Source organism: Phaseolus vulgaris, chromosome 9 (genome assembly GCF_000499845.2).
Source record: "Phaseolus vulgaris cultivar G19833 chromosome 9, P. vulgaris v2.0, whole genome shotgun sequence".
Taxonomy (NCBI): domain Eukaryota; kingdom Viridiplantae; phylum Streptophyta; class Magnoliopsida; order Fabales; family Fabaceae; genus Phaseolus; species Phaseolus vulgaris.
The window spans coordinates 34265348-34278388 of NC_023751.2; the positions used below are offsets into that span (position 1 = coordinate 34265348).

Genomic DNA, 13041 nt, shown 5'->3' on the forward strand with positions numbered 1-13041 from the left:
TCACATTCAAAAGTTATCATAAAGTGAAATAACTTTTAAAATTAAAGTATCTAAAATAACTCACTTTACTTGAAAACCAATTTTACAAATATGCATACAGTGTAACACTATTTTGATCATTTTTTTTGTAACATTTATAAAAATGAAAATAAGATTTTTTTTTTCTCTATGTAGCCAAAACATTTTTTTTTAGTTTATTAATAAGTCATGAATAACTTCGTATATAATTTAATTTTAGTTTCTAAAAATATTTTTTTCTTAATGAGTTTATCCGAAACAGGACCTAAATCATTATCTTATTACAGAAACTATAAATTGCTATTATATGGCTAGGAATGTGGACCATAATGTATAATAAAAACACAATCAAAATTTCCCTCATTAAATAACTATAAAAGATACAATTATTACATATATTTTAAAGTAAATAAAAAGGTGAAATTATACTACAAAATAAATAAAGAAAAATGTTATTATTATATGAAGTGAAAAACAAAAGAAGAAGAAGAGAGGAGAATGTGGAAGTGCAGGGTGAGAAGCAGAAAGACGCAACATCCAAACGAATCAACGATCCAAACAAAAACAGAGAAAAAGCAACGTTCCACGTTGTTGGTCCTAAACTACAACACTCTCTGTGTGAACATCACAATTGTCGTTTCGTCGTTTCTCGTTTCGTTTCGACGCCTACGAAGTTTCTACTACTCCCACTCCCACATTCAATTTATTACCCTAATTACTATCGCCAACCTTTTTTCCTTCTTCTTTGCTTGGCATTGCATGGACCATTTCACCTTCTAACACAATCAATTTTTCTTTAATATTTTCCTCCCAGACCCAGAGAAAAAAACTACCTGAAGAAGTTGATCAATTAATTAATCTTAAATATCACTTTTTTCTCTCTCTCCCTCTCCACCCTTAATCCCTTCCCTTGCCCCACTTTTTGTTCAAAGCCTTTATCTCTGCCTCAACCCCCTCTCTTTTCTATTGTTTCTTTTATTACGCTATTTCGTGGTAAGTTTCTTTTTTTTTGGGTTTTGCTTTTGTGGGTTTTCTGATTTCAGTTGTTGTGTATGTGTTCAATCTTTTCAATTTAATCGACTTTTTTCATCTTCAACCTTGGTCTGTTTTATTTTTTATTTTCCTTTTTCATTATTTTTCTTCTTTGGGGATCTTGAATCAGATTAAATGTATTTTTTTTATGTATGTCATTAAATTTGTGTATCGGGTGTTCACCCTCGTGTGTTTTTCAGTTTGTGTAAAAGACAGTAAATATGAAACATGGGATGGTTACTGGTGTAGCTTTCAAGGAGCTATGAATGGAGTGCTAAAATGGGTTTTTTGTAATACTTAAGGCTGTTTGTTGAAGGCAAGTTCTATGTGGAAACATTTTGTTTTGGGGGTTTGTTTTATTTTTATATGAGATGATGTTACTGTGGACGACCAAGTTTTTGCCGGGTTCATCGTTGGATTTTCGTTATTACTATAGTTTTCTGATCGCACTTTTGAAGAGCTCACTATCACCTATTTTTAGGTGTGGTGCCATGTTTAACGAATAAGTTTTCTTGAAAATTCTTGTTTTCTGCACACATCAAGACTCAGTTTTTGGCGACTTGGTGGTATATTTGTTCATAGCTGTCACTATTTTATGTTGGCTTGCATGATATTCAGGCATTCACATTTTTAATGGTTTTGAGATTTGTTTGTAGCTTTATTTTGAGTGATACTTTCTTGGAATTAATCTTGTTTCTAAGCAAGGTTTACTTATCAAAATCACTGGTATGTATGTTCTGAAGGAGCAAATGACTGGAATGTCAAAGGAGGAAGTGTCTGGTAGTCCCAGATGGGGTGCTTCAATTATTATGCAGACAACAGAGGATGTGGCTAGAGCTGTTGCTGCTGCTGTGAATTCTCCAAGGCCATCTGTTATATATTCATCAAAAAATGATCAAGGTGGCAATCAACTTCAAAAACTGCAGTATCAAGTTACAAAAATGTTAAAAGGATTTTCTCGCCCTCCTGAAGTTAAATATAATAATTACAATCCGGAAATCCTGACAACTCAGAAGCGTCAATGGGCTGCAAACTTTCAGTTACAGTACATGGTAAAACTAAATTCTTCTTATTGAATCATTAGAAGTCAGAACTAGGTGTTTGTTGCACTCTTTCTAGCGTAAACTATACGAAAATTTAAGTTGGTCGATACTGTTGGATTTTTGGTCCTTGGTTTTAGATGTTTTCCCCCTTTGTTCTTCGTTTAGCAGTTTGGCCCAAGCACGAGTTACTTGAACATTCAGCTGCTTCCCCTTTCACCTTAAACCATCATATCTACATGTGTTTCTTCTTGCTAAATGTCATTATCAGCGTTTTTAGATTTGTGCCTTCTTTTTGACTCGGCACACGAATTCATACTAATTTGTCCTGGGAATATAATTGTTCTCAGACTCTGATAGACTCCCTCATATTTGACAGGACCATAGGTCATTGAAGGAGCCAACAAAGCTGTTTGAAAGCATGGTGGTTGTTGGACTTCATCCTAATTGTGATATTCAGGCACTGCAAAGGCAATATTTCTTAAGAAAGTCTGAAGGCCCTGGTAAATTAAGAAGTGCTCTTGGTTATCAGAATCAATCCCGTGTGGAGCCTAGTCTTGAACCTCAGGTTTGATCATTTGATGCATAAATTTAATTACCACTACTATAACTGTGCTAGTTATTCTCACTGCCTCTTGTCCTATCACTGTTTTTTTTCCAACATTGCTGTGTCCACTACAGCTTTCATTGGCTGCTGTTCTGAATATTAATTTTGTGTTCAGATGTATTGGTATAATGAAAACTGTATGTTCATTTTCTTTCCAGGTCTTATTTGTTTACCCTCCAGAAAAACAGCTGCCTCTTAAAGACAAGGATCTTCTCTCTTTCTGCTTCCCTGGAGGCTTGGAGGTTAGGTGTATGCACTACGAACTTCTAATTTCCCTTACCCGTTTTATGCCATTATTGTTGCTATCAACATCTTCACCACCACTATTATCAATATTATTTTCAGATAAATATTAAGAACAGATTACTTCTAGCATTGGGAATTATTTTGACGGTAAAAAGTATCAGGAAAAAATTGTAGCTTTTTGAAAGATATTCCCCCATCCCAATTTGATATTATGGAGAAAACCACATGTCTCTTCCTTTTGTTTATAATCAAAGGGGAAATAAGCTCAAACTACTTTTATAAAGTTGTAAGTTTTTATCATAAGCTATCCTGCCGAATTTATTGGAAAATGTTGAAAACAGTTTATGAAACTATCATAAGCCATTTGCATAAGCTCTCTCAAAAGCTTCTGTAAGTACTTATATCATAAGTAAAAAATAAGCTGTAAATAAGCTCTTCCAAATACATCAAAGAGAACAGCGTTTTATCAAATAAAAACCTAATTAGATTAGGTACCCACAATATACATTAGTAATAAAAAAGCATCTTGATGAATCAGATTTGTATTTAATTTTTTGCATCAGTTATCTGAATAACTAATTTTAGTTGAAGTATCTGCAGTGAGTTAGATTTATTTATTTTCATTTCAGTAACTAATGTGGAGCTTATACTTAGGTTTTGCTTTTTTCCTGGATCTGATTTCAGGTTAATGCTGTCGAGAGAACACCTTCCATGAGTGAATTGAATGAAATTCTTTTTGGGCAGGTATTTATGAAATATTTTGCTTTCACTAATATTATGCATCATGCAAATTTTCTTTGTTAATATTATATTAAATTAGTAACAAAAAGTCTGAAATGATATATCTATTTGTCAATCTGGTTACTTTGCTTGTGCAACTTCATTGTACATACACAGACTCCTAGCATGTTTGTTTTATTGTTGTCATGCGATCCAATGCACTTTCACTCCAATCCATATCTCTACTGTCATTGAGTTCAATCTATGTTTGAGTCTTCCCAACTTCATAATCAACACGCAATCAGTATATAAGATGACCAACTTGTATGATGAAGTTGGAGAGTGTTCAAGTTTTTAAACACTGAAGCTCACCTGTGTTTGTATATTGATTTTTGCAGGAACACCTTAAACAAAGGGATCTGTCTTTTGTATTTAGGCTACAGGTAACATAAGAGGTCAAATTGTTACATTGTTTCATCTTTCTCATATTTTTTTTATACTAATGTTCTCTCTTGCTTCCTTACATCAATATATTCTAAGGATGAAAATTGGATTGTATATTTTGGAAACTTTCAGAAATGTATTTTGGAATTATATATGTCACAATGGAATGTGCTAATTCATCTGTCTTTTCATTTTATTCACTAGTCCAATGCATCTTTCTAAATTATTCTTAGCAAATGTTGTTTGGAAAAATGATTGAAAAGGAGTTACTGGATGATTACGGAACCACTCAGTTGTCTGGCAATATCCATAGAGTGGTTATTGAGTAACCACTTAAGTAGTAGCTTGTTCCTAAATTGCATATATTTTAATCAATAATTCCTTTTCACTATTTCAACAGGTTTATAGCTGGCCAGTGTTAGTTTGGATTCCTTTTTTGTTGTTTTTGGACCTTAATTTTCCCTGGGTCTACGTTTGTAACCTTTGAGGTTTACCTCTTCTAAGGCATCAAAGGCTCATATACTCGCATTTAAGCTTTGAAATGGCTTCTAGTTTCCTGTGCTATATATATATATTATATCAAATTTCCCTTTTGTGTTCTCAAGGAAAACATTTTTGTCATCCTTGTGATTTTCTACATACCTTCAAACTTCCTTTTATTTCCAAATTCACATACCATGTAAACCATGTCTTAAGGACCTATTGACTGGTATTTTGTTTAGATGATCCTTAAGTTTGAATACTTAATGGCTTTACTTAATGTTTTTGTTTTCTATATTATACTCATTTCTGTACTAAGAACGCTACTTTCTTTTGGGCATCTTTTAATGCCACAGGGTGCTGATAATTCAACTCTTTATGGGTGCTGTGTCTTAGTTGAAGAGTTAGTGCAAAAACCCTCTGGATTGCTCTCCCTGGTTTCTGATAAACAGTCGAGTTATTCTCCTTTGAAACGTGAACGCCATATATTGACTACACAAAGATGTTACTGCATTCTCTCAAGGCTCCCATTCTTTGAATTGCACTTTGGTGTATTGAACAGGTAGGTTGATGGTGTTTGACATGTCATTTATTGTATAAATTTTTGGAAGAACAGTTATGTTAGTATTAACTGGGCTATGTTGTGTCTTTTATGCACCGAAGTGTGTCAAGTAACTAGTGATCTGGTGATGATTTATATGATTAATGTGCGGTATTGATCTTAAGTGCTAGTATTTTGTATGTTTATGGTAATTGACTTGTCACTGGGATTGCTTGAATATTAGTATATTTACTATTATGAACATTTTTCAGTTTCAAATGGACAGATAAAATAAATATCTGCGTTCCTTAAATTAATCAACTTGGCTGAAAAGGACATAAAATAAGCAAAGCAATGTTTAATAATAGTGAGGAAGTCATGTACTTGGGCAAACACATCACACCCAATGTAAGTTAGAGGAAAAGAAACCATGTTTTATTTATGACCAGATGATATTAATTGAAGTAAATAACATATTGGCTGAAAGTAATTGGAAATGGTTCAATCTTCGTTGGCACTAAGATGTAGTTTGTTGTGACATAAATTTGGTCTTGGCATAGAAGAGTAAACTTTACTATTTTTTATTGGTGAAGAAACTTTTAACTTGACATAAATTTGGTCTTAGCATATGCTCAAATTTATTGTGTGATTCATAGAATGTTAGAATTCTTTGCAATCTAGCCTGACAATATATATGCTACACTTTTATGGTTTTTGTACGACTAAATGTGCTGATATCTTTGTAGCATCTTCATGCAAGAACGACTAGATCGGTTGACTAAAAACATTGGAGATTTAAATTTAGAATATGTCGAAGGTAGCTGTGAGGAAGAAAATTTTGGTGAAGATTCAGAGTGCATGTTGGTGAATGATAGATTAGAAGATAGACACGATGACAGTCCAACGATTTCTCAGTCAAGCCTAAGAAATTCCTCACCAGAAATCATTGAGGATGATAGTAATTATCCCAATAAACAAATAGTTAACGGGGAGCTGCATATATTTAATGATAGAGTCAATGATGAGCCTTGTGATCCTGAAAATGATAGAAAAACTGTTAATGAAGAATCTGGCCCTACAAATGCTGACGATAATGATTTGTATGGAGATGCTTTTGTAACAAATAAACAGTCAGAAGATAGGCGTTTACCCAATGCTATTCTTCCACTCTTGCGGTATTGCCAGTATGAAAGCTCTGAATCTTCCTGCAGGTATTTTAAGACTGTCATGGTTCTGTGCATTTAGTCTGTTTTTATGTGAACTCAACATATGTAATGGTGTTCACTGTGCTTTGACTGATGTCATATATGTGTTTTGTTTTGTGGTCGGATCTGAGAGTGCTAATAATAAAATCTTCTGTATGAGTAGTCTGATGTACTTGGTTCTCTACAGGTTCAAATAATTATGTTTTTTGTTTATTCCTTGACGTCATTTGAAAGCAGATATGTTTGATTTTTGACTCAGTAGTGCTCATTACGCCAATAAAAAAATAGTGTTCTTTACTATTATGTTCTGTGGTGTATTCTCGTGTATGGCATGTGGAATGAGTTGATGAGGAATATCAGTCATTTAATGACTCACAGTACCTACCTGTTGTGTTTTTAACTCTGTATCTGCTGTGGTTTCTTTTTGCAGAATGCACATAAAATTGCTTATTCCTTTTTTTTTGTTTGCACACTTCTTTCTAATAAATTATCTTTACTTATCCAAGCTAATCCTGATGTATTAATGCAGTTATGTTTTAGTGTGAATACGCTGTGGTATATTATATTTTTGTTGCCTCTTCCAAATGGTTATATAAAACATGTCTGTTTTATGCTGTTTTCAAGGTTCACCCTGTGAAGGACATTTTAGTTATGATCTGTTCATTTCTTATAAATGATACATCTTAAGCATCTGCCTCGTGCAGTTTTCAGGGTTCTCCTTGTGATGAAAGAAATTTCAGGAGTGATGCTGATGATACTGAGACAGAAGATGCTTCATTCTCTGGCCAGGAGGATTTGAATGACCTAAATGGTATTCTTGAGTGGGCTAAGGTTTGTAATTTAAAATGCGTTTTGTACTGTTATTTTCTGGATTGTGTATATTGATATTTATAGCTATGTTATTTTTATCTATTCCCAGGCAAACAACTGTGGATTATTACAGATTGTAAGTGAGTATTATTGCTTAAGTTGTCCTGCAAGGGGCAAATCACTTAGGTTTCATCCTTTGGAGCACCTGCATCCCTTAGAGTATCACAGACCAGATGAGGCAATTCTACATCTTGCTGGTTCAACTGTTGATTTGAAATCTTTCAGTACAGGTCTGGAATTAGCAGAGGTAAGTTAGGTTAGTGATGTATTGTGTTTGATGGTCATATCCCCATGAAAATACTTCATTTTTTGTTTGTTCTTCTCAGACTCATAATTCTCTTCTGGCTGAGGAGGAGGCAACTGCATTATCTACATGGGCTGTAGGGTGCATGTGTGGTACCTTGAGACTTGAAAATGTAAGTTCTGTTTTACCTTGTGATTAAATATATGTTCTTATACCAAATATCTCAACATTTGTAGTAAAAAACTGATTTGACTTTGGTGCCATTTTCATAATTATTCAGCAACTTTAGAAAGCAGATGTTACGTGTATTACAACTGATTTATAGGAAAGGAAAACAATTGCAAAAATTGGGATATATACATGCTAATAAAATAACATAGCTGTAAAGAGTTGAAGGACACGTGATTAAATAAGAATTAAGCCCATATGACATTAAAATATTGCTGATCCATTGAGCCCTGGAGTTCAAATGTATTGATATGTGTGTAGCAGTTTCATAATGTTTTGTCGAGGACTTTACAGCTACATGTTGGTTTGAATGGTTTTATGTCTATTCTGCAGGTGTTAACATTCTTTGCAGGAGCTCTACTGGAGAAGCAAATAGTTTTTGTCTGTTCTAATTTGGTATGTCTTGTCGCTCAAATTAAGTCAGTAATGATATTGTGAATATTATTTATTTTCTCTATTTAATTTTATATTGATGCTAATGTTATCTGAGCCATTGGTTGGATACTTATATATGCTTTTTTCTCTCAGATTTATTGTTATTCCTTTACTAAACAGTAGTAATTATATTTGTACTTAAGTTGCCCTTGCTCTTTTAGGAATATTTGAGTTTGAATTTTGATGTGCCCATTTTGGCCTTGCTGATCTGCTCATGCATTAATGATCAGCTATTTTGCTACTTGTATTATGTAATGTACAACAGACAGCATCAGAAGTTATATTAATTATTTTTGGATCTTGCTAATGTGCGCATATCTAATGTTTATAAAATCAAGTACATCTACAATGAATATGGTTAGCTATATTGTGGTTTTGACCCAATCTTGGATTGGCTGATTTAGAGACTTTAATTCACTTGAATAGTTGATATTTTATATTAATCCTTAATGGAAACAATTTGATTCTTTTATGGTCAGGGAATCCTATCTGCATCAGTTTTATCAGTTATTTCACTAATCCGGCCCTACCAATGGCAAAGCTTGCTAATGCCGGTTTGGTTCCTCTCCTTTCAGATTAAAAATCAATATGGATTTTCGTAGTTTTTAGTACCACTTCTCCACTTTAGTATTTGATAAGAGCATACTCTCTAGGTTCTACCAAATGACATGCTTGAGTTTCTGGACGCTCCTGTCCCTTACATAGTGAGTATTCTGATCTTGCTTTACTATCAAGTTTAATACCTGATTTATTTCCATAGATAATGATATTGAATATAGTGTGTTGGAGCTTGTGAAATCCATTTAATAATATCTTCTATAAATTGGAACATTAAAATTAGAGTGATTATTGTGGTATATAGTTTTAAATTTTGTTTCTACTGTTTTCTGTTGTGGCCTTTTATATTGATGGTATCATATGTCATAACTGACTTGCCACAAATTTGATACTCTAGGTTGGTATCAAAAACAAGACCAGTGAAGTTCAGTCAAAGTTAACTAATAATGTTATCCTGGTCGACGTCAACAGGAATCAGGTCTGCTGTTTTTTTCATTTGCAATTCTCCAATGCCATAAGGCATAGTTTCCATCCCCTTCCCCGAAAACAATGCTGTATTGTATTTGTTAAGAAATAGTATGCATGGCTACTTCCCTCCTATTATCTTGCAAAATTCTTGGTTGAAAATGAATGAAACATTACTATGCATTGTTGAATTCATACTGTTCGATTATTATCATTTGCTTGCAACATACATTTATGTTTTCTTATTTTGTGTTCCTTTGAAACTATCTTTTATCAAATTCAGTTTTTTTTTTTTATTTGGGAAGAAAGTGCTCAGATTGTTCATGCAACCCAACTGAATTGGTCAGCGCAACTTCTACTCAAAGTATAATCGACCCCACCGAATTAGTTATACAAAGGGTGTTAATATATTGCACCCTAACTAACTGAGTTAGTTAGAATCTACAGTTGTCAAAAGTAAAGAGTTATCACAATTCTTTTGTACAATGAGTAAACTAAGGCAACAGAGTAACACTATAATAACAAGATAAAAAAAGTAATGTGTTTGGATGATATATAGTAGGTTTATGTGAGTGCAGATTTCCTTGAATATTGCCCTGAAAATGATTGGGTCAGGGCTTCTCTAGTATTTTCTTTTTATATTGTATTCTAACTTCTATCATACTTTATTTTCAAGTTATAGCAGGATACACATGATCTCTTACAAAAAATGCTGTTTTTTCACTATAGGTGAAGTCATCAACAATACCTCAATTGCCAAGGCAGAAAGAGTTAATGGCTTCTTTACGCCCTTATCATGCGACTCTTGTGGGAGAAAGTTACTTGGGTATGAGAAGGCCAGTATATGAATGCACAGAAGTGCAGGTGCGTATCTCTTATTTAACACTTCCTCCTTATGTATTACGCTCCCTTATGTTCTCTGTTCCTTTCTCTTGCTTTTTTTTTTCTTTCAAGTATTTAATACCCATTTTAATAAATTGGTTATTCATTTACCTAATAACTCAATTTTATCGATTTTTTTTAAAAATACAAGTAGTTTATGATAGGTTTATAATGTCATATTGTCAACAATCAGTTATTCATATTGTAAAAAGTTTAACATTTTAAACGAATCAATTATTCATATTTCTATATCACGTTCAACAGCCATGTCAACATAATGTTACATAATCTTGTGTTGTTTTTCCAACAGGTAGAAGCTGCCAAGGGATTCTTATCAGTGTTAAGGTCTTATTTGGATTCGCTTTGCCATAATATTCGTTCGCATACAATAACCAATGTACAATCCAATGATGATAAGGTCCGTGTTTTTTCTTAACAACAAACAGAATTACATTTTTATGTGTTATCTACATATTTTCTCCAATTGTCTCTAGTGTCTCTCTCACCTTTGAAAATAAGGATTTAATCAAATACACTTGGACCCTGTTATATAGTGGTTAGTTCTTAATGCTCAATTGATTTGGGTATGGAAGGGTAGGGTTGTAAAAGTACATCTTAAAATTTATTGGTTCTACTTTATAGTTTGTCCTCCAACAAAACAAGCGCCATAATTCTTTAGAGGGTAATCTTTTAATAATCCCCATACAACTACATTACCTTTTACTGACAATTCTTTATTGACTATAATTTTGAGTTCAGTGATATGGCACACAAGCTAGATAAGTTTAATTTGTTTGTCTGTACTTATGTTTTCTTTGTCTCTTCCAGAAAATTCATACTAGCTTTTGCTCAAGTTGCTAGCATTGAGATGTAGAATGATCATATTCTTATGTTCAATAAGCAGAATTAAAATAACAATCATCACAAGACCATGTAAATTGAATAATTCTAATTCATATGCGTGTCATTGTTTGCAAATATTAACTTGCATTGCAAATGACAGATTTTAGCTCATGATTTGAAGATATGAATGTTTGTACGTTCAGGTATCCTTGCTTTTGAAGGAGAGTTTCATCGACTCATTTCCTTATCGCGATAGGCCTTTCATGAAGGTTTGGCTCATGAACTTTACATCATGACTTATGCTAATTATGTAAAAAGTTATCTTTATTTACTTTCTGGTTTTAAATGACTGGAACTGACTCCCAAAATGTATTTGATTTTCAATTACTCAAGTCCAATTCCGAAAGTTATATTTATGTGAATATGATTCAAACATAGTTTCATGGTGTAGTTTTTCTAGCTAAATTGTGTTAGTGCTTGAGAATCATTGTGATGCTTGATATTTTAGGCGTGGTCTATTTATTTCAACTATTGAAGCTGTTATTGGGATATCTAATATATCTACAGCCAATGACAAGCTTCTATCTATTGGCATCAGGCCAAGCCAGGGTGTTGAAGGGTTTCACTAAAATCTTGAGATTCATGTGGAACCTTTACCATGTGGCTGTTGAGTGTCTTGTACGCTTGAAACATATGGCTGTGGAGGATAGCTAGTTGTCACCTGGATTCGATCTAGTTCTTGATTGAGGGATTGACTTGTTCAAAAGTCAAGTTAACACGTGATGGTTGAGTTCTCAACTGCATCCACAGTGAATGTGTATAATGAGCAATAATTTTTATAAGTACACATGGGTTAAATGTTCTGTTAGAGTACTTATTTGTCAGCATGCTTAAATACTTTTGGCATGTTTATCATATTCATGTAATTTGTTCAACACATTTCTATTCTATATTTGCAGATGTTTAATGTTTTTGAGTATTATTATCAGTTCACTACTAATGCAGATTTCTCCTTTGTTGTCTTGTGCTAAACAGCTTTTCGTGGATACACAGCTCTTCTCTGTGCATACAGATCTTGTTCTCTCTTTTTTCCAAAAGGAATAGAGCTATTTGGGAATATTTACCAAGCTTGAACGCAAGTTCATTGTTGTATAATTTCTCTATATTATGTATGAGTTAAAATTTTCTCCCTACATTGTAACGAAAAATTCCACCCGCATAGGCTTGCTGCAGAACTTGTATATAATTAGTTAGATAGTATACTTAGTCTTAATAAGTGCTATTAAGGTTTCATTCTATGTAAATGACATTTTTTTTCATACACCAAAAGTAGAAGTTTTATGCTTACAATGTGGATATAGATATAATGCAGAACTTGGTAGCTGAAATGCCGAATACGTTTTTTACATCCTTATAAACATTTGCAAGGACTAATGTATATTCCATTATAAATGTAAGACCAGGTGTATGCTTGATTTTTGTCGTAATGTTCCTCCAATTCCAAGCATTTTAACTAAAACTTCATCATAGCTGCTTCTATTGAGTTAATAGTAACCTTTTTCTCCCTTGGAGTGCTTGCACTAACGATTTGTGAACATGTTTTAACACTTCATTAATGCATATTACTTTTCCTTTCATGTCACATCATATAACTATTTTTTGTCTTTTCTCTATTTTGTCTTTTGAACTGGTATTTAGATGGAGTATAAGACTTAGAATTTTATTTAAGATCCAATTATAATATATATATCACACACATAAATATGACCTTATACAACTGTTTGGTTTTTGAGGTATTTTAGGTTTAAAGAACCTATATACAACTCTGTTGTGTTTAAGGTAGTGTCTTGTAATGTGTTCATTAAAAGGTTGAGTTGCCAAATACCCAATGAATTCAATTTAAGGTTCATTCACATTAAATAATAACAACAATAATAAATATACTTTTTTTTAAAAATAACCTCAGTCTTTTAATAAATACATTAATTGGACTGAAATAAACAGAATAATTAATGTAAAGATCAATTAAGAAAAAAAATTCTTTTTGTTGATTTTGGAGAGTAGAGACATGAGTCAGAGGAGCAAAGTAGCAGAACAAGATTTGACTGAGTGGAAATTTAGAGGCCTACTGATTCAAAGACAGTAAAAGTGAAGGTTCCTTCCGTGTCTGGTGATCCATGGCC

General features: G+C 33.0%; 1 protein-coding gene across 4 annotated transcripts; it reads left to right on the forward strand.

Annotated features, from left to right (window-relative positions):
* The first annotated feature begins 488 nt into the window (after window positions 1-488).
* Window positions 489-12208, forward strand: LOC137820271 (uncharacterized). 4 transcript variants are annotated; one of them, XM_068624251.1, is made up of 19 exons: window positions 489-1011; window positions 1794-2102; window positions 2470-2658; window positions 2856-2939; window positions 3628-3687; window positions 4062-4106; window positions 4944-5149; window positions 5875-6339; window positions 7038-7164; window positions 7253-7450; window positions 7530-7619; window positions 8009-8071; window positions 8590-8664; window positions 8764-8814; window positions 9066-9146; window positions 9863-9997; window positions 10326-10433; window positions 11062-11127; window positions 11894-12208. In XM_068624251.1, exons 2-19 carry the CDS (start codon window positions 1800-1802, stop codon window positions 11960-11962), a joined length of 2415 nt encoding a protein of 804 aa, XP_068480352.1. In that variant the 5' UTR covers window positions 489-1011; window positions 1794-1799; the 3' UTR covers window positions 11963-12208. The 4 variants fall into 4 exon arrangements, with proteins under 4 accessions (XP_068480352.1, XP_068480354.1, XP_068480353.1 ...); XM_068624253.1 differs by having other exon boundaries at window positions 1009-1366; XM_068624252.1 differs by lacking the exon at window positions 489-1011 and adding an exon at window positions 1352-1531.
* The last annotated feature ends 833 nt before the right edge of the window (window positions 12209-13041 follow it).

Bases quoted from the DNA above. Each gene is read 5' to 3' on its own strand.
- LOC137820271 (XM_068624251.1), top strand. From the start codon at position 1,800: ATGACTGGAATGTCAAAGGAGGAAGTGTCTGGTAGTCCCAGATGGGGT. The intron at 2,659-2,855 runs GTTTGATCATTT...TTTTCTTTCCAG, and splicing joins AGCCTAGTCTTGAACCTCAG to GTCTTATTTGTTTACCCTCC. The intron at 8,815-9,065 runs GTGAGTATTCTG...TTGATACTCTAG, and splicing joins ACGCTCCTGTCCCTTACATA to GTTGGTATCAAAAACAAGAC.